The sequence below is a fragment of the Callorhinus ursinus genome, unplaced genomic scaffold (assembly GCF_003265705.2).
Source record: "Callorhinus ursinus isolate GAN/ISIS: 27379988/994484 unplaced genomic scaffold, GSC_fseal_2.0 scaffold11, whole genome shotgun sequence".
Lineage (NCBI taxonomy): Eukaryota > Metazoa > Chordata > Mammalia > Carnivora > Otariidae > Callorhinus > Callorhinus ursinus.
Genome location: NW_027397073.1, coordinates 8,099,043 through 8,121,043, shown reverse-complemented (window position 1 = coordinate 8,121,043; position 22,001 = coordinate 8,099,043). Strand labels below are relative to the sequence as shown.

Here is a 22,001-nt window from a genome sequence, read left to right as displayed (position 1 = left end):
GTTGCTGTAACAAAGTACCACAAACTGTATGGTTTAAACAACACAAAGTTACTGTCTCAAATTTCTGGAGGTCAGAAGTCCAAAATCAAAGTATCTTCAGGGTTGGTTCCTTCTGAGGCTGTGGTGGAGAATCTGCGGCAGGCCTTTTCTCCAGGCTCCCCATGGTTTGCTGGCAATCTTTGGCATTCCTTGGTTTGTAGAAGCATCACCCCAAACTCTCCCTTCACCTTCACATGATATTCTCCCTGAATATGTGTTTGTCTACAAATTTCCCCTTTCTATGAGGATCCACTCTACTCCAGTATGACCTCATTTTAACTAATTACATCTGCCATGACCCTGTTTCGAAATAAGGTCACATTCTGAGGTACTAGGGGTTAGGACTTCAACATATGAATTTGGGGGGACACATTTCAATCAATAACATAGTCCATGGTAAGGACCTTCTGTGTGACACTAAGGTAGGAAGTCACTGGAATGTTTTGAGCAGAAAAATACTATGATCTGCCTCACATCATAAAAAAAGATATGTTTAGCTGCTCTTTGGATAGTAGACTGCAGTCAGGCAATGGTGTAAGCAGTGAAGCCTGGCGATGGGGATGTGGTGGTCTCAACCAGGATGCTAACCTGTACAGTGCTGTGAAGTCTGGCTTCTAAGTATACTTTAAAGATATCACTAACAAAATTTCTCAGAGGTTAGATAAGAGGTGTTGAAGGAAAGAAGTCTCAGATTGATCCAGGAAGACTGAGCATAAGCAGGTACTTGGTGGACAACCGGTACTTTGGATATGTTGTTTGGGTTGCTTACTGAACACCCAAGTGGAGAATGTTGAATTGGACATAAAGTCTGGAGTTCAAGGTGAAGACACAAACTTGTGAGATGTCCACATGTAGATTTTTAAAATCAAGAAACTGAATGAAGAATGATGTTGAGCACCTGCTAAACAGGTTTTTGACCATTTGGATAGTCTTTTCTGAAGGTTCCTATTCAGGTCATGTGTTCATTTTTCACATCGGGTTGTCTTTTCCTTATTGATTTCAAAGTATTCTTTATATTTTCTGGACACAAGTTCTTTGGCAGATGTAAGTGTTGTGAATATCTCTTCCTTTTTACTCACTTACTGGCATCTTTTCATAACCAGAAATTCTTAATTTTAACAGAATCTAATTGATTTTTTATGGTTCTGTTATTTGTATCCTCTTTGGGCATTTGTTCTCTACCAAAGGTCATGAAGATTTCCTGCAAGAAAAATTTATTTCTCTATGTTTAGGTTTATGATCCATCTTGAATTAGTTTTTATGTATGGTGTTTAGGTAAGGATCAACATTTACTTTTTCCCGTAGGGATAGTCGATTGATTCAGTACCATTTATTGAAATTCTTATTCCCACAGAAATTTGTATAAGAATATCTAAATACAAAGCAATTACTACTTCCTAGAAATATCATATTTTACCAGATAGCTAGTTAGATCATCACTTGGCAGTTGAGTGAGTTATGTGGTTAGGAGACCCTAATTTATCTATTGTTCCCCAGTATACGAAAATGATCCTTAAATTAAACTAAGCTTGGAGGAAGGAATTTGCTTTTTGCAAGTGAAAAAGGTTATGTCAGTCATGTTTACTGTTGACCACAGGCAAAAGGTTCTCTTAGCAAAGGTGCACGCTCCCTTCCAGCTTTCTTATGCTGTCTCTTTCTTGTAAGGACCTTCCTGAAGATGCACAAGAGTAGCAACATGCCCTAATATCCTGACATTTTTCTGCTAAGTCCCATAAAACGTCAGCCTTTGTATGCACATGCAGAACACTGCTCAGAAGGGTGAACACATCACTACCTCCCTCCTCCCGTCCCATTTCGACCCTGCTAACAAAATGAGTAATAAAAGTGAAGTTGTTTTTTAGATGTAAGCAATTATCAAGTAATTCTACTGAGGTCCCAACCTTAGTTCATCTCAAGGCTCTTTCAAACTATACATGTCATATTGTAAATATAAAAAAATAAGTATCAATGACTTTTCTCCATAATATATTGAGGAATATCTAGTAATTTCATAAATAACGGTGGATCTATTTGGAAAAAAATTCTCACTATATCTTGCTAGAGGTTGTTTGGCCCCTGTAAAAATTAGTGTTAGGTTTCATATGTTAATTGAATGACTTAGTATTTACAAGGGGGTGGGATGGGGTGACACATTATTTTGAAGGCTAGCAATTCAGATTTCGAGATTATACTATCAACAACTCAGAATAGACTGTATCAAGTGTGGTAATTTGAGCAGGAGAGGTTTATACAATAATCTTGGAAACTAAGCTACCTAAGTAGTCTTTCATGAAAAATGTGAATTAACCTGTGTCCAAATATAAAGTGAATCTTTTACTCCTTCCAAAATTATCCTTTGTAAAAAAGAGTCACCTTCTACCTAAGAAAAATCTTTGAGATTAAGTGTCTTCCAATTAATTGATTTAGAACAATAAAGCATTGTTTGGAGAAGACATATGATCTTAAAATCTCTATTATGCCAATTCAGACTCTCATAAAGTTCCGTTGACAATCAGTTTAAAAATAAAAAGGAGACAGAGGACTTTAACATAGATTTATTAGTTACGCAGATTATTTCTGTGTGTACAACCTCAAAATTTGAACTATCAAAAGTCATTGTATGAGTCATTAAAATCTAAGTATTTGTCTTTTTGACTGGGTTCTTATGGTTTGGAACAGAATTTCTAGGGATTAGCAACAGACATGTTGAGAAACTGGAATATCATCCAACTGTGATGGAATAAACCACTTACGTAAATAAATCCACGAGTGAACAGAGTGACGGAGACAGTGACGCAGCTGTGTGAAAAATGTGAATGAGTAGAATATCCTCAGTTACTACTACATATGCCTCAGTTTCACTGGACTGCTTCCACCACCCAACTAAAATTTACTAAATGTAACATTAAAATTGGCCAATTTTTATTTTTTTAATTTTTGTTGGAAAGAGAAGGAACAATTGTAAAATGACATAGTGGATGGCTTTCGTGCTGTTGGCCGCTCACAGAATCTCAGTGTCAGAAGGAAAGTCTGCTTTTGGCCATCCTTTACTAATGTATGCTCAACAGTACCCAGGAGACAGGTAAAAAACATTTGTTGAAAGAATAAACTGCAAGAAAACAATTGCCACGTTTTTACTAGTTGTTGACAATCCCTTTTCAGTTTATAGGGAGATGGACTTGGAGGAAAGCAGAGGGGCTGAGGACTGTTGTCCGGAAGGCTTGCGGGAAAACCAAATCATCTATATTCAGTATCCATTAATATTTTAAATCTGTGTCCAAATAACATTGATATCCATCTATTTACACATGCCAATAATCCCACTGGATACTTATATCCTTTTATGTGTATTCATTTTCACTGAAAGCACAAAACCCAAAGGATTTTTGGAAAGGTTTGTGAACCTAAATGTTTGCAATTATATTTAATTTCAATGTTAAAGAAACGTCAACTTCTTTTCATGTCTATCCAAAATGTTAGAGCTTGAATTGCAAAAGGTAGCCAAGCAAATTTAAACATATTAGTATTTCATATTCTTAAAATCTTGGCTTTTCTCTGTGGTAAACAAGGATATAAATTCTAGGAGGAGTAAGAAGAGAAATAAATTGGATACATACATGTTATAATTTCTGAGCAGTTTTCATGTGCCAGTCATTTTGTAAACATGCCTCATGTGTAACTCAATCTCATAATCCAGTGAGATGGGTTCCATTAACCTGGAATCAGCACAGAGCAGGGAGGGTGAGCATCTTCCCAGCTTTGCACAGCAGGTGACGGAGCCCAGACTGGAACCCAGGCACTGACACCAGGGCCTCCACACTCACAACGTAGTCCAGCCTCTTGGCAGGGACCCAGGAGCCTGTCATCACCCATGGAATTCACACAGTGGACGCATTTGGTCACTCTTATCAGGGAAGGTCCATTCTAACCAGCTAGTCTGTATTACTACCGTGCTGGGTGGGGCCAATTTTTTGGCTGTTATTCCCATGCCAGAACAATTCTCATTAAAAAATTGTTCATGGTCGGGATCCCTGAGTGGCTCCGTCGGTTAAGCATCTGCCTTCAGCTCAGGTCATGATCCTGGAGTCCTGGGATGGAGTCCCGCATCGGGCTCCCTGCTTAGTGGGGAGCCTGCTTCTCCCTCTGACCCTTGCCCTGCTCATGCTCTCACTCGCTCACTCTCTCTTAAATGAATAATAAAAATCTTTTTAAAAAAGTGTTCATGGTGTAGCATATAAAAAATAATTTAAAAAATAGTGTTTGTACAAACTTTTTTTCATAATATACTCTCCCCATTTGATACTATTTTTTTTTTAAGATTTTATTTGACAGAGGGAGAGATAGCGAGAGCAGAACACATGCTGGGGGAGTGGGAGAGGGAGAAGCAGGCTTCCTGCGGAGCAGGGAGCCCGATGTGGGGCTCAATCCCAGGACCCTGGGACCATGACCCGAGCCGAAGGCAGACGCTTAATGACTGAGCCACCCAGGCACCTCCCATTTGATGCTATTTTATAAAAGAATGTCTTGAGGCTTTGGATTCCCATTTTACTGACAATGAGAAGGACGGGAGGTTGTGTTGTGTCCAAGATCACAATGTAGCCTTTGATCACAGACTCAAGTCCAGTTGTTTCAACTCTAAACCCTGCAATTTATTAAAAATAAACAGGTTTTACAAATACAAAATATATATAACCTATGAACCTCAGATTCTTCTATAAGGGGATTAGAAAACAATCTGATCTTTCTCAAGTCTGTTTAAACTCATATGTTTCTATAATGACAAATAACTCACAATTTAATAAAAGGAAAAATAATTCGTGGAGGATGAGTCTTAGCCATCTTCTTTGCTTGCACAAGGAACTATTAGTGTTGAAAACAAAATATAAATAGTAAAAATAAACAACTACATGTTTTCAATTAATTTATTTTAGAAAATCAAAGGTTTACAATTGGTGCCTTAAGGCAAGATTTCATGAATTCAACAAGTTAGTAATACAGACTTTCAAAAACCTTTATAGATTTAGTCCAAAGTAGAAAATTAATTTTTGCCCACTCTTGGACTCAGACACATTCAGAAAAAATATATATTTATAAAAATAAAATGGCAAACCTAATCCCACCAATTAAATGATAGTCTTAATATCCCACACTGGTTTATTTGAACAATGTCTGCATAATAAGAATAGCTAGTTTTTCCCTGTCCTACCTCTGTATCACATGAAGCAATATGAAAATATGTAAATTGCTTTTTAGCAAACCCAAACCAGAAAAGCCCCTGAAGCAAAACACAAGAAATATCAACAAAAATCCACTAAACAAAAATGATATAGACGTTTAACTACTCACGTAGGTTCCTTCAACCTCTAGACATTTGGCTCTTAATGCTATTTCTAAGTCAGATACTGGGAAAGCACTAGGGATGAGGAAGAAAATAAAAATTCAGGTCTAATACACTTCAAACAAGTTTCAGATAAAGTAGCTAGAGAAATATTAATGTGTATGATGAAGAAAACAAAAAGGATTGCAAGCTATAATGGGGTGCATAGCTTGAAAAAAAATATGTACTTTCTTTCTCCAAAATATAATTAAATATTGTCTGAGCATTAGACTTATCAACAGCAAGCCATCTGGAATCCTGAATTTTAGGATTTAGAAATAGAATTTTATTGCAACTGAAAGAAAAGGCAAAACTCCAACTTACTGGAGGATATTCTCATTAATATGTAATCATAAGATGATTCACCAGTGAATTAGGCTATCTATATTCTACTACTAGATTCATTAAGAAATTTACTTTATTTGGGAGTACTTTTTCCTGAAATGAAAATAGCATTCCTAGTTATGTGTTGATACCATATTAAAGGGAAAAGCATACTAGTGAACAAAAATTTTAAATTTGTTTTGTGAGAAGTCTGATAATATCCTAAAGTAGAAATAAATAAAAAACAAAATTCTAATACAAAAAGAAAGAAAATTACTCACTTATAAACCATCTACACATTTTGTTTTCCTAACAGACACTCTGGAAACACAAATAGGATATGCGGCAAAGTAGAGAGCTGTGAAAAAGGTTAACAAAGAACTAAGGCATTAATTTATTAACAAGCAAATCTCAGAATGCAAAAATGGTTGAACTTGTTTGTTGATACATATTGAGTTTTTACTTTTTTTTTCTTTCTCTACTGAGTTCTTTCATTTATAAGTGATGCCTGACAAAGGCCAAAAATGTGCAGATGAAGGACATATAATGATAAACATGAAGAAGAAAACCATGACATTTTCTACAATTTCCTACTGTCCCTGATGGAAACTAAGCTTTACCTTCCATACTAGATCAGACTAGAGTGAGGCACTGCACTCACGCTTTGTTTCACTGCTGCAAAACAAGCTTGACCACTGGGAACATCAGTATTTATCCTCCAAAAGAACCCCTCATTACTCTTTGGAGAGGAAGCTACTTGTTAAATTAATAGCATTTAATTACGATAAGCTAAAAGAGCACATGGATACAATAAAACAATTGCTAGTAACTTCCTAGTACTTAGATACAAGCTTCAGTTTAGCTGTGATCAGCATGGCACCAGAAGTAACCAACAGCTGCTTTGAGAACCAAAGCCCTAAACAACTTCAATATCAGGACAATGAGTTGCATATTTTTAAAGTGATTAACAATTTCTCATTATTTAACAAAAACCATTCTAACCATCACCCAAACAATGGTCATCTAATAAAAATCCTAAACTTAGCTACAATGAAGGGCTCAAAAATAATCTACAATAAACACACCATAATGTTGCTTAAAACAATGTCAATTTTTATACATTACTCAGGATAGAATTCCTATGTTATATCATTATAGAGAGAAGATGAGAGGTCACTGGCTGAAATGGGAGTCAGAACTGAGAGGATAGAGAAGGTAAGTGGCAGATCTCTTAATCACTGGATTATCATAAATTTTGTTGACAGGTTGATTATGTCACTCATTACTCATTATGAACATACACATGCCCATAAAATTACATAACAGACATATGTCAATAAATTTTATATGTATATGTAAATATATTGTGCATGTGTGTATATTATACACAGATACACCCATATCATAAGTTACCATAACGTTACCATACCATAAACATAAAAAATATGATATATATTACTTTTTAAAAAGCAGTAGGAGCTTTTTCTCAAAGGAAATTTTTAGAAGAAATTCCAATATATAAAACAGAGACCCTCCCCTTCCTACAGTGACCACTGAGACACCTGCTAAGCATGTCCCAGGGCATGGTTTGATATCAGTGTTCCAACCAAATCCATTTATTTTGCAAAGATTAAACATAAGACTATTTTTTCCCACTCTACAGACCCATATGGAATTTTCAATAATGTAACTGAGTATAAAGTTAAAAAGGAACATTTTCTCTCCTTTAAAAATAACTAAAAATAAAATTGCTATGCTATATAAAACCAAATTGTTTTTAAGTCATAATCTTAATTTCATCCATGGAAAAAGTTAATTCTTCTTAAAGTGCCTAAATTTTAAAGACTTAATTTTGCCCATGTAAATCTTACCTAAAATATATGAGAATGAATGAATGGTAGGAGGTGAAGGTTTTGTTTTTCTTTATCAAGCACGTATCTTCTACCTGATTGACCAATTTAAATATTCTGCCCAAGAATCTTGACTGTGTCACAGAATACTCAGATAGAGAAACATGCAAAAGAACTGATCTGCTATAACATCGATAAGGTGAACTCTGATGAAGTGTCTTGATGTTTTTTAGGACAAACATTTCATCTCTTTGCTCCAAACATTTCCCCATTTATGAAGGACTACTTTAATCCATGCAAGTTGGTATTAGCAAAATACAAATAACATATTCTTTTTTAAAGACCATGATTAAATGTCTAAATTCAATAAATAGACTCTTTAATAATTTGAAATCCTATCAAATACTCTGCACTAGGAAAATCTCAATCTTTCTTCTTTTCTAAGACATCTTTGGGTCCTTGCACTGTAGGCACTAGGACGTCTGCACTCCTTGGCTCCTGTTCTTTGCTTTCTTCTGTTGGTTCCTGGCTTTCAATTTCACTTTTGGATACTTCGTATCGTTCTTCCACGTAACCTCCATCTGTGTCAGCTGTGTAGATGCCATAGCACATGATACTGATGACCCCCAGTGGAAGGCCAAAGAGAAAGCAGCCCATAAGTGGAGAGCTCTTGAAGATAGACTGTGAGAAGACAATCACAATTCAGTTCTCCTCCTATGCATTCTGGTATGAAATACATGGACGATTTTATTTTATTTATCTATTTTTAAAGATCTGATTTATTTATTCATAAGAGACAGAGAGAGAGAGAGAGAGGGGGGCAGAGGGAGAAGCAGGCTCCCTGCTGACCAGGCAGCTTGATGCGGGACTAGGTCCCAGGACCCTGGGATCATGACCTGAGCTGAAGGCAGACGCTCAACCATCTGAACCACCCAGGCGCCCTACATGAACGATTTTAAAACCACTGCAAATTTCTTCCTCTTGCTACCATTCAATTTGCTTTTAGTTCCAATGAATCAATGTCAATATTTTTGCAGTAGCTACCAGGTCAAAGACACTGCGTGTGTGTGTGTGTGTAACCAGCTCCCAGCAGTAGAAAAAGGCACCAGATATTTTATAAACTTTTCTGAAGACATTTATGTTCCTCACATTAACCACAAAGGTCTCTTTGGAAATGGCAACTACATGCCCAACAGCTTCGGAGTTGTATCCTGGACTCCAGGAATCCGTTCACTGAGAAGGCTGGTCATTTAACATAAAGAAGGTACACATACATTCCTCTTCACATGACATTTTAAATATTTTTTACTTACTGGTTAGTAGTAAAGCCACATTAACTTAATAATTTCCCTCAGTTTATACACAATCTCCTTAGTTATCAGAAAAGTAAAAGCAATTTTACTGCATAGGTTTTTCAACTCTACTATCCTCCATGGCTCATGACTGAAACTCGAGAGCTACGTAGGCACATTCACAGACAGCAAGGTCATTTTGGACTGAGATGACGGAAGAAGGCTTCCCAGAATAAAGGTGTTTGAGGCAGAAATTAACGCATGAGTAAGAATGAGGTAGTGTGAGCACTAGCAAGAAGCACCAGGGAAGCTTCCATAATATTCAAAAAATAATGAGACCATCTGAGATGGAGAGAGTATTCTCACATGTGTCACTGGAAAAGGGAAGGAAAGTGATCAAAACGGACTATTTTAGTCTTATTCACTGTGTAGCAGTATACAGAATGGATGGGAGACGGGGTAACAGGAAGTGAAGAAACCACGTGGAAGTTAGAGCAGCAGCTGATACAATGTGGTAAGGGCCGGTTTTAAGGATTTCTACTTTAATGACTGCTTTTGGCCTTGGTGAAAACACCTATGAAGTATGGAGCTCAAGAAGAGAACTAGAACTTACTAAGTTTAAAGCTCAAACAAATTTAGGAATGCCTCTGCTGTCAAGCTGACACAGGGCTCAGGCAGATTCAGATCCAGTGACTGACAAGGGCAGAAGGAGAAAAGAGACTGGAAAACACTTTTAAGTCATGTCACTGAGGTAACAGATTCTTAATTCCAGTTAACTCACCATCACACAGAAATGAGTAGAGAAACTTAATTTCCACCTGAAAAATATATTTTCTTAATGTAAATACGGACTATCTTTCAAATTAAAGATGCATTTTTACCTAATCCTTTGAAATTTCAGATTTAACCTTCATTAGACATAAAGCAACTATACACCTACATATTCTCAATTATCAATGACACTAAGAAAACTCAAAACTCACCACAATAGTAGATTTGGCATCAAATGCTATTCTTTTCAATCTCTGCAAAATGCTATCACCTCCTTGGGCCTTAAGTTTAACAGGAAAAAAAAAAAAACAAACCAACAATTAAATTGTCATTTAAGTACCATGACTTCACTTTTCTGTTCTAGAATTTTATAACTGTAGGTCAAGTGTTGACTCCAGGAGATTACAAAAAGCACCTGAAAGAGCAATGCAGTACATATTTACTGTTTTTTCTCTGTCTCACCTTCCATCTGCTTTCCTGTGTGAAGAATTCAGTCTCCCTGTCAGCTCCCCTGCTTGGAAGCAGCCTGGCTGAGGCTGACCCACCAGTCCAGGCCTGCCTAATTTCAGAAGTCAGCTGAGCCTGTTAAACTAAAGTGGCCGCAGGATATCTTTGCTATTGTGTAGGGAGACTCTCCCGAGGAATGGAACCCCTCCACCCCCCCACCAACCTACCCCACCCAAAAGTGCTGAAAAGGCAGAGACAAATCCCTGACGAAAATCTATCAAATCCCTGCATTTGGCCATCCCTGAAGTCTGGCTCATCGCTTGAATTTCCAAACTATGTGAGGCTCTCTTTGTTGTCAAACAGTTTGAATTGGGTTTAACTTACACATAGAAGAGTTCTCACTCATAGAGGTGAGTTTCATTTCAATAAGCATTATTTTCACAAATAGGAAATTCCTCCTAAGCGATTGTTTCCAAAAAAGAAATGCTTGTTATTCTGTGAGCCAACTTTCAAATAAAGTTTGTAAAAGCTGAAACAAAACTCTCACAAAATAGTAATTTAACTTCATAAAAGCCAAGAAGTCTCATATTTTTTCAATTTATTCTAGTCTGTTGAAAGAAGATGCATGCTGGCCACATTGTGCTGAGGTAACTTCATGGCCCTGTAATGTGGATTGCAACCCACAGTTTGAATTACACTGCATAAGATTTATAGAAAAACATGGGAGGTTAAGACTATCCATTCATTATTTCTTTTAAGTCCAATTAGCCAATATATAGTCATCATTAGTTTTTTGATGTAATGTTCTACGATTCGTCAATTGCATATAACACCCAGCGCTCATCAAATCACGTGCCCTCCTGAATGCCCATCCCCCAGTTACCCCATACCCCCACCCACCTCCCTTTCTGCAGCCCTCAGTTTGATTCCTGGAGTCCAGAGTCTCTCATGTTTGTCTCCCTCTCTGATTTCTTCCCATTCACAGTTTTCCCTCCCTTACCCTATGATCCTCTGTGGTATTTCTTATATTCCACATATGAGTGACACCATATGATAATTGTCTTTCTCTGCTTGATTTATTTCACTGAGCATAAAACCTTCCAGTTCCATCCATGTCAATGTAAATGGTAGGTATTCACCCTTTCTCCATTCATTATTTCTGAGAAATATTTTATATGACTGGATTTGGAACTCTCCACTGAAGCTCAGATTCTCAGTACATTTCCTTATCTCTTAAGAAATGGTCTTGTTCACAGGTTTTCTTAAAAAAGCAATCTGAATAACTTAATCCAATTAGACTCTTTAACCCAGAAAGGTTAAGGGCCAGGAAGGTTCACTCCTGGGATAGCTCTGCACACTGCAGACCTCTCAGCACCCACAGCCCAACTCCAAACGGCAACACCTCCCACTCACTGTGACAACCAAAAATGTCTTCCAAATAACCCTAAAAGAGACATTTCACCAATGAGCAGCCTCTTCCACAGAAGAACTTTCTATGTCTCTGAGAATATGGCTCTGTGATGTGACAGAAGCCAGGTGGGGAGGACTACCCCTCACCCCAGGTGATGACTCTTCCTTTCAGAATCAGAGGAAAAGAAGAAAGCTTGTTTCTCCTCGACCTCCTCCCCCTGCTCCTTTGAAATGGAAGTGAAGGACTCACCTCTACTGTGCCATCCAAGATGTTGTTAATGAACTGCACCATGTCCTCGGCATTCTTAATCTGTCTATCTAGTAAAAAGTATTGTTGGTTTGAAGTATTCAGTACAACCACAGTTGGGACTTTCAGTTCACTGAAAACAGAAAAACAAAGATATCAAAATACACATTAAAAGTAACTACAATCACAAAAGGAGGAAGCTGTATTAATAGCTTTGCCTCCCTATGCTTACATGAAGAAAATTTCAAATCGTGCATCAATTTAAGAAATAGCTAAATTAAGATTATATGAAAAACATTTTAGGGCACCTGGGTGGCTCAGTCGGTGAAGCGTATGATTCTTGATTTCAGCTCAGGCTGTGATCTCAGGGTCTTGAGACTGAGCTCCGTATGGGGCACCTTGCTCAGGGGGGAGACTGCTGGAGATTCCCCCTCCCCCTCTCCCCCCCCCCCCCCCCCCCCTTTTCCCTCTTTTAAAAAAAAAAAAAAAAAAAGCAAAAGAAAACACTCTAATATATAATATCAGACAGCTGAGTTTCAATGATTAAACTAAAAATTATTATGTATGAAGTACCAATTTCTGGGCAATCTTATCCCTTGCCACCCAAATCCCACCAGTTTGGTCACACAAATCCAGTCCAGTGGCACTGAGGACAGGAGACAGGAAAGAGCAGGGTCTCTGGAGGCACACTGCTTGTGTTGAAGCCTGGGGCTTTCCCGTAATTTGTTTTTTTAAGCCTAACGTTTTTCATGTGTAAATGGATACAAGGTGAGTAGTGGGAGGGTACCTATTTTGTTGTAAAAATTATGTGAGAAAACTCAAGTTATATATTCAGCACAGTACCTTGTGTTCAATAAATACTATTCCAAATTCTCTGAACTCCCACTATCCCACTACATATTCCGCCGCATCCTCAGGAAGTGCTTCACTGACTCGCTAGACATCAGTTTGCAGACAAAAAATGTTACTAATAGGTGTCATTTAATCAAAATAATTAATTTTTTTCCTTTCAAGGACAGGTTGTTGCATAATCATAAAAAGAAGGGGGTGCTTAATTCTGTATGTCACCTGCACACAGATTTATGGTTATTGGTATGTTTATATGAAAATATTATGCAAAAGGACAAAACTCTACAGTAGAAGTGATTCACACCACTGTATTATCACCACACAAGTAACGGAGTCCAGTAGATTGCTTTCCTGCTCATAAACTCTACTCTCCCCACGCAATAACCTTTTCCCAGTTAGGCAAAACACGCTCATGTGACTCATGATGTTGGGCTCAGCTGTGTGACTTGGCCAAAGGGAAGGTTAACAGACGTGACTCAAGCAGAGGCTTGAAATGTGCATGCATGGCTAGCCTTGCCTTCCTGTGTTTCTGTGACTGCCACACGACTCCCCAGGGAAATATCCTTCCAGGGTCAGGACATGCAAGACCATGCAGACCGAACCTCCGTGGCAGTTTGGAGCCATGGCTATCTGTGCCCAGTCAACATCAGCCAAGCCCAGGTTAAGTGAGAGAGAATACATATTACAGCTTGGAGTCACTGGATATCAGGGTGGTTGATTATCCGGTATTATTATTAGGCAATAGTCAGCTGACTGTATAATTAAAAAAAAAAATTTTCAGCTTCACTCCTGTTCATAAAAAATACAAAAGACAACTTTTTGATTTATAGCAGTTTACTTATTAATTATAATGCATAAATAGCAAAAAACCAGAATGGATCAGAACTTGGCCTACCTATAAAAATACGTATTATAAGAAAGTTAAATACACAGTGGGACTAGAAACTATCTGTTGTGAAATAATTCAATTTGAATAATGATGGAAATGGAAAATCTCATTTCATACTATTCCCTCTTAATTATATTCACAAAAACCCAAAACAAAACATTTTAACAGATTTAGGGTCTGACAGTACGCTATTTATTTTGAGACGATTTAAAAAACAGTCGGTGCTGCTGTAGAACTATCTTTCATAATATCATGTAATCTGCCCCAAGTTAAAAACACTTAGGCATCAATACCTATTAAATTCCACTAATTTCTCTGACAATATTAATGTCATGGAAGAGCTTTGGAGTGAGCAAGATCTAGATTTCAGAACTGGATCTCTTTAACTTACTTGTTGGACATCCTTTGGCATATTATTTAACTTCCTTGAGTTTCTTCTAAGAAATTTCAATTTCCTCATCTATATAAAATGGAAATAATAATAGTACTTACACCTTACTGAGTTATTGTAAAAGTTAAAAAATACCTATTGACCACTCAGTCCAGTGTCGGTCACAGAATTAAGTGCTCAATAAGGACTTTCAATTATTATCACATAACCATCATCATACGCTTTCTCTTCTTTCAAAAAAGAAAAAAAAGAGCAAGATATGAATAAAAAACAAAACAACACAACAAGGTGTTGGCGGTAGAGATTACTGTTCTCAGTAATTCTCAGACCACAACTGTAGCTCAAAATTTCTATCTCACAACTCACATTAACAATCATACTCATGAAGGATTATCCATCCATCTGTACATATTCTGAATATTACCCTGAATCAGGGAATTGTTTATTGGACACAAATTGCTTTAGCCTCTTACAAACAATGTTTTACTGAATATTGGCTTGCCTTGAAGGACATTATAAGAAATGGTTCTATCAAAGCCCCTAATATATATACTGTAAAAATCCTACTAAAAACATATTTCTATTACAGAGTGTCCCTCTTTATGAGATTCTATAGCATAACAATTTCTCTTAGGTTTCTACAAGGTCTGCCATACTCCTTATAACCAACAGTTATTTTACAGGCTATGGGAAATGTGTAAATAATGTTTTTCTACTTTGTTTCAAGTATTAAAAATTCAGGGCCAAAATTTTCAAGTACCTTTAATAATTACCTATAAATGATAAATACCTAAGATAATATAGATCCTTTATTTTATTTTCCTTTGTCTTGGATTTCTTCGTTGTGTATTATATCTGGTACTTTTTATCACTGGTAAACTCTCACATTCTTATTGGAATAACAGGGATAATAAATATAAATGAATAAAGGTAACACTACTTTATAATTTTAGGCTTTCACTTGAAAATTATGAATGTTATTTTGGGTTGTTTCATTTTCATTTCCCCAGTGTTCTTACTTGGAAAAATGGAATAATACACTGAAACATGAGTGAAGGGAACTGCTACACCTCTGCTACTAAGCCAAGCCTGAGAATCCGAAACACAATGTCATGTTAACTTGAACTGGGACCTCAACGCTGTAGGACAAGGTCCCTTGTCGCTGGTAAGCTCCCCCATCTTCACTTCAGGGGCTGTTTCTAAGCTCCACACTCTCCAAAGCCACATCTTCCTACCACCTCTTGTGTGTGCATAATGCCCTGTCTGAAATAAGGTCTCCGCATTCTTCCAGGTAACTTCTCGGCATTACTGCCTCCTCTGGTAAGCATATTCTGATCCCTTCCAGCTTTGTGTGCACTGGGGTGTAGGTGGGAGTGGTCATGTTTCCAGAACTCTCTACTATAAAGACCTTTTCATACAGTTTTGCAATGACTATGTTGTCTTACCCAAAAGACTTCAAGCATTTGAAGACAGGGATTCTACTTATTTTCTGTATCAACAGTACCAAACACAGTGTGTGGCATACAGGAAATACTAAATGTTTGCTGCATAGAGTAGGTTCTTACTTGAAATTAATTTACTACAAGTATGATAAATGTTTTCTAATAACCTTTGAAGTGGCAAATCAGATTTTTATGTCATAAACATAACTGAAAGAATTGTTTTAAAATTGTATATTTTCCCTATAAAGTTATTTTTACTCTGTTAAACATTCTTCTAGTATAGCAGCTAATTCTTAGATGTAAAGATTTCCTACTTAAATTACATTTACTCATTGAAACTGAACTTTAGGTAAGGTGTGTGTTAAACAGAAACTACAAAATTTTTAAATTTTGAATGCTGTCTTCTTTCCAAAATACATGGAATTCAGAGATAAATTTTTAACATGGAATTGTTTTTTTTTAATATGGAGCAATATTAAAGTTCAGTGAGTTTCACATTTAGATTTAAAAACTAAGATATTTGATGGGAGAATATCTGCATCAGCATAGATGAAAAGTTCACTTTTTTCTCCAGCTAGTAATGCCTTTAAAAGTGTCTCAGAAACAGAAATTTAAAAACTGACAGAATTGACAGCAAAATCATTTAATCATTTAGAACATTACTTACTCCATCAGCAAGGTATTTATATAGTCATTTCCGTCCATATGGCCAAACTGAAAATCCCTACCCAACAACAATAACCAAAAGAAAAAAAGAGAGAGAGCAATATTAGATATGAAACAAGGTAAACATGTACCAAGAACTGAACTGTATAAACATTTTACAAATCACATAAAATAAATGTAGAAAAGAGTATGAATTCTACTGGCTTCTGAAATAAAATACACATGAGTAGAATTTAATAAATTCTAAGATATTTCTACTCTCTATTTAAAATGCAGGGCAATATAAGCATTTCGAATTAAAATATGCTTAAGAAAAATGACCCACTTTGTTTACAAAAGGACTAATAACATGCTCATACTATGTAACAGGAAAAATATATATATCACTGTAAATCATTAGAAGACTCAGAATAAAAAGGGAATAATTAAATAATATAACACATTTATAGACTGTCTCTCATGGCACCAACAAACAGAATGATTTGGCACAAAGCAACAAGAACACTTATTTTTTATACTCAGTTATTCTAAGAGTTCCTGTTATAATCATCATCTGTCTATATCCAAGTTGTGATTGCTCATTTAACTTTATCTCAAATGTATCAGTACTTGTCCATATTTCCTTACAACAAATGTATACCAAATACCATCAAGAAGCAAGTATGATACCAGTTATAAAAGTTTTTTTTTTACTTGTATTAGCAAGTCCAAACAATTCATACTGAAATGCAACATACTATAATTCATTTCAGTATCCTGATTCACCTTTGAAAGAATAAAATAGTACCACTTTTGCTTTACTAAATTACAAAATATAATTAAACAAAGATAAAGGAAGGTTCCTGAATGCAACCACCTACCTGTGGAACTGGTCTCTGTAATCTCTAGCAACTTCCTGAATAATTGACTTTAATCTGTGAAAGAATACATAAATATTTCATCTCTTCACTTCAAAAATATATTATCATTTTTCAATGATAATATCTGCTGCCTTATCTAATACTGTGGGAAAAGTAAGATACTATATCAAGTTTATCTGAAGCCATGTAAAGTCTAAATTAGATGGTATGTGAAGCTTAAAACTATTTCAAGACACTATACCTGGTATGTTCAACTGATGTATTTTTCTCATCAATGACTGCAATAGCCACAAGCTTTCCTGAAATTAAGAATGACATATCTAAATTCAATAGCCCTCATTATACAGACTTTTCAATTATTATTGTAGCTGTGAATTGGGAATTAGTAAACAGTCTCTAGAATTTAATTCCAGTTATGCTACATGTTATGCACAGCAGAATGAATCAATGAATTAGTCAACTGGAAGTGAGAGATTCCCTCCTACCTCCCATCCCCCAAACGTAAATAACAGTAAATATTTAACAATTTATATACTCAAACTGTACTGTTTTCACAGTACCCACAAACTAAAATGAATATTTTGTCAAAATCTGACATTAAGAAATAAAATAAATTTATTCATTATTTATTAATTGATAAAAAAATTTATTATTAATTACTGTAGCTCTAAAAGAATGACATACAACAAGAGAAAGAGTTTTACATGCTATTCCCTTCAGTACCATGGGTCACATCACTACTTGCCAGTAATAATACACAAAACAAAACTGACTCAAATTTATTTAACCCTAAACACAACATAAATCACATTCGTCTCTAACATCCTCTAGCAGACAGCATGACATAATAACCAGAGAACTGGTATTGGAGTCAGAAGACCAGATGCTGCAGTTCAGCGTGTGTATTCTGTTCTAGGCCAGGGAAACACCTGTGAAGCACCACCACTTATTAGAAGCGGGATGGACCTGGAGAGTGATGAACACACACAGACACAGCCCTGAACTAGTGGAAAGCACAGTCTAGTAGGGAAAACAATAGAAACATATAAAGATCATTTACAACAAAGAAAAAATGTATGGTTAACAATGAGAAGAGCTCTGAAGGAAAGGGAACAGGGATAAAAGAGTACTATAGAGAAAGCGTAAGTAGTTTGACGGGATCAGTAAAAGATTTTCTTAGGAAGCAATATTTGGTCTGAGTCTAATGGATGAACAGAAATTCACTATACACTTCCAGCTATAAAGGGTGCATTGATGCAAGGTGCAGAGCCTTTCTAAGAAACTGAGAAGTCAGTGTGGCTGGAGAAGGGAGCGTGACAAAGACCAGAGTGAGAGGAGACAGATACTGAGGCAGGGTCAGAAGACGCAGGGACCCGCCGCCACCAGGATTTCTGAGAAAGACAAGTGGTGTGTGAACCACGAGAGCCAGGATCTCTGTACTTGTGTGGTGAGTCGCAAGGTGGGACAATGGGCAGGAACAGAGCCACAGGCGCAAACCTTACAAGGGCAATTATGTTGGATACAAAAAAGGAACATTCCACAGTCAACTTCTTTCTAAATTAATCTGGGAGAAGAAACTATTTGAGTAGAGCCAGAGCTGCCTATTTTAATTACCTCAAGGTCATGCTGTCTCCTATGATTTTACTGAACTGAAAGCAAAACTACTATATTCCTACATTGTTCCCTTTTCCCTTCACATGAGTCTGAAAGAATCCAAAAGTAAACCCACAATCTTTGACAGTATCCACATCAACTTCCAGTACTGAGCTAACACACGCCTCCCTCTGTAAGGATAAACAGAAATGTCACCAGACACAGAACATGAATAAGCAGGCTCTGAGCCAGAACAAATACCCTAAGAGTTTGAAAATAACATGAGAACCTATTAGAACATTTCTAATTCGTATTATTAATCAGATTCAAAAGCAGGAAATCACGAAGAGGAAAATCTATGCACACTACTTCTCATCCAAAAAAAAAAAAAAAATCGAAACTTGGGTAAAATTTTCCCGTTTTTTTAAATCTAAAACTATATGTCCATCCCACTTATCATGAAGTTGTGAATGAAAACAAAATATGGCAATAATATCCACGACTCATTTCTCATTTGTGATTCATTAAAAATTTACAAAACACTTCCTCCTAAAACTTACATGGTTAGCTTCATATAATTTTGGTAGTTTACATCTACCCGAGACCCTCCAATCAGCAATCAGCTTCTTATAGCTTTCATTTATGCATCTGTAAATATATTTACTTTGCTTGTCATTTTCAATCTTGTGACTTTAAGAAACCACGCCAGTCTGTTGTCCATATTTTCCTCACAACTAAAAGCAGGCCTCAAAGGTGGTGAGTGGTGGTGATGAGTTGTATTCCAACTCCTACTACAAAATCAGCTCCTAATATAGCTTCCTGGTTATTTTTTCCCATTTCCTTATTATCCAGGCTGTGCTTTTCCTGTTGCTATCAGTTCTAACTAGTAAACCTTTTCTAACTCATCCTTGTTCCCCATATAAATGTTTGTTCTTTGTTAATACTGATCTATGTTCTCATGAAGAAGAACTGGCATCCAAGTCTTAAAAAGGACGGAAATTATGAAAGAGAGCTTAAAATTCATTTCCTACAGAATCACATTTAAGAAATCAACTAAGGAAAATTCTGCAGAGTGATGGAGGTTGTATATATGCTTGTTACCGGTATCTCCAAGTTCATACAAGAGGAAGCCATCCATAGTAAGGTAGTTCTGAAACCTCTCCCTGTTGATCCAAGATGACAGGTCACCATCCTCATACTCTTAAAAATAAAACAATGCTAATAAGTTATATGTAAATAAGACTTTAAAATGTTTATAATGTTCTAATCTAATAATACGTATGAAATGCCTTGACCTAGAATCATAATCTTAAATTCATAAATTTCATTTTTAGGAATCTATTCTAAGCAAACAACGAGAATGCAAAAGCATTGGTCCATTGACCATTAATGGACAAAGCAAGCAAAAGATAAATAAATAAAAATAAAGGAAATAAGTGAAATACCCTAAATAGGAAATAATTTAAATAATTATGGTACATATTAAGGAACACCACTTATAGGTTTTTAAAAAATTAATAAGCGGTAAAGCAGGTTGCAAAACATTATCACAGTATGTCTGTAACTTTGTAAAACAGAAAGTATGAAGAAGAACTGACAGAATGATTAAATGAAGACATACACTGCTACTAAATGGTTATCCTGGGTTGATAGTTATCCTTGAATGATGGCAGTATGAGTAACTTTTTATTACATTTTCTTTCCTGTTTTCTATTTTATGACATTTCTACCTCAGTTTACAACCCTTTCTTGTATGTAAAACACAACACACATAGAAAGCCATAGTATTTTAGCCTTTTTCCAACATCAAATAATTCCCCTGCTAAGCAGACAGAAAACAATTGTAATATCAAGAGAAATATTATGTCCCAATGAGAAATACAGTTCTGAAGGAACTGTGAACAATTATTGTAACTGCATGAAAAGAAGCTGATGTAAAAAGCCTACCAAAATGTTTGGCTGAAGACTGGATTTTAATGATTCCTTGAAAGATGTGCTTTGTCTGTCACTTGCATTGCTAAACAAAACATTTTCAAGTTATCAAACCTATAAAATAAGTGACATAATGCAAATCTGAAAGTATTTATGGATTCGGACTTACACATTAGAAAAATAAACATAAAACTGGGAGTTGAGTACTGGGGCCACCATCTCTACTCCAGGTCAAAAGCAAATGTTTTAAGATTATACAAAGCGATACATCTGAAACTCATTAGAAAATAAACCATCCTCCTGAGCCCCTATCCCAAAGCTTCTAAACTCATTGACAACATTTAAATATTAGACTAAGCATTCAAGGTAAACTCTCTGTGTTATCTGAAGGCTTCAGGCAGGTTCTAAATACTAACTACTGCATGTTAGAAAACGATGGCCTCTCAACAGCTAAAGATACTTCTCCTATCCCTCTTGGTCACTCATGGGAGGCTAAATTTGAAACATGGAGCAAGAGAAGGGGCACTTTCTTAGCCATGATTAAAGAACAGATTTACATCCAAACAGATATGATAAGGCTTGTTCCAAAAATAAACAAAGTGGCTCCCTGAAGTGTTAACAAACTCATACTAGAACGACAACAGGAGATTTGAAGGCTGACACTTCATTATACTATTAACTATTTTAACTTGGGGGAAAAATCCTCTTTAATCCTATTTCTTCATTTGTAAAACAGTAAGAATACTGACCTCAAAAGGATTGCTGTAATGATCAAATAAGACAATATAAGTGCTTATCATACAAGGGGTGCAATAATCAAAGAGCAAATGAATAGAATTGGTGCAGATATGCATTATTTTCCTTCTCATATTTTCATATATGCAAGTTCCTCTTAACTTCCTTTTCAAGCCCAGTATCTAATACAGACAATACGTATCCAGTGAGCAAATGAATGAGCAAATGAATGAGCTTGTGATTTAATTATACATCTATCTCCTTATCTAATGCTCTTATCTTTTTCATAATCTCAGGATAGTAATTTATCTGCCTTAGTATCTAACCTCACAGATTATGACGAGGATAAAATGAAAATATCAAGTGAAGTACATAATTAGTACCTGCTGCATAAAATAGAACAAATGGTAGTTGTTATACTGTAGCAAAAAGTAAATTCAGTCCTCACATTTATTTAAAAATAATGAAGATAGGAGACTTTAGAAGTGCTTCGTATTCATGATTGTTAAAATAATTAAAATGTTCTTTGGGTGTTGAGTTTGATTCATAACATAATAAAGTTTATAAAAATAAAAAGAAATAAAAACCAGACAAAAAATAATTAAAATGTTCATTTTACTAAAAAAAATCAGAATATTCCTTTTAGTAGATAGTCTATTCATTTTAATTATTTAAGCAAACCAAAGCTTACACCTCTCGCGAAGTCCTAGTTTCTTTTGTTATAAAATAACAACGTTCTAGAATATTTCTGCAATGAATACAATGTTCCATATCTGCATTCTCCAGCATGGTAACAAAAAGCCACACAAGGGCACTGAGTATTTCAAATGTAGCTAGTGGAAATAAAATGAAGCTTCTACTTTATTAAACTGTAATTTAAGAAAGTT

At 35.9% G+C, this 22,001-nt stretch overlaps 1 protein-coding gene across 6 annotated transcripts in view; it reads right to left on the bottom strand.

Moving 5' to 3' along the window:
• Positions 1–1,202: 1,202 nt before the first annotated feature.
• The window catches only part of TMX3 (thioredoxin related transmembrane protein 3), a 48,461-nt gene continuing 27,662 nt past the window's right edge, over positions 1,203–22,001 (bottom strand). For 3 of the 6 annotated variants that reach the window (XM_025886525.2, XM_073898072.1, XM_073898073.1), the window contains 7 exons: positions 19,549–19,647; positions 17,096–17,153; positions 16,855–16,908; positions 15,996–16,052; positions 11,761–11,890; positions 9,866–9,934; positions 4,948–8,271 (listed from right to left, as the gene is read on the bottom strand). In XM_025886525.2, coding sequence (XP_025742310.1) covers positions 8,014–8,271; positions 9,866–9,934; positions 11,761–11,890; positions 15,996–16,052; positions 16,855–16,908; positions 17,096–17,153; positions 19,549–19,647 — 725 coding nt within the window. In that variant the 3' untranslated portion in view covers positions 4,948–8,013. Of the gene's footprint in view, positions 1,241–4,947; positions 8,272–9,663; positions 9,701–9,865; positions 9,935–11,760; positions 11,891–15,995; positions 16,053–16,854; positions 16,909–17,095; positions 17,154–19,548; positions 19,648–22,001 lie in introns of those variants that run through there. The other 3 variants (XM_025886527.2, XM_025886526.2, XM_073898071.1) reach the window with 3 other exon arrangements.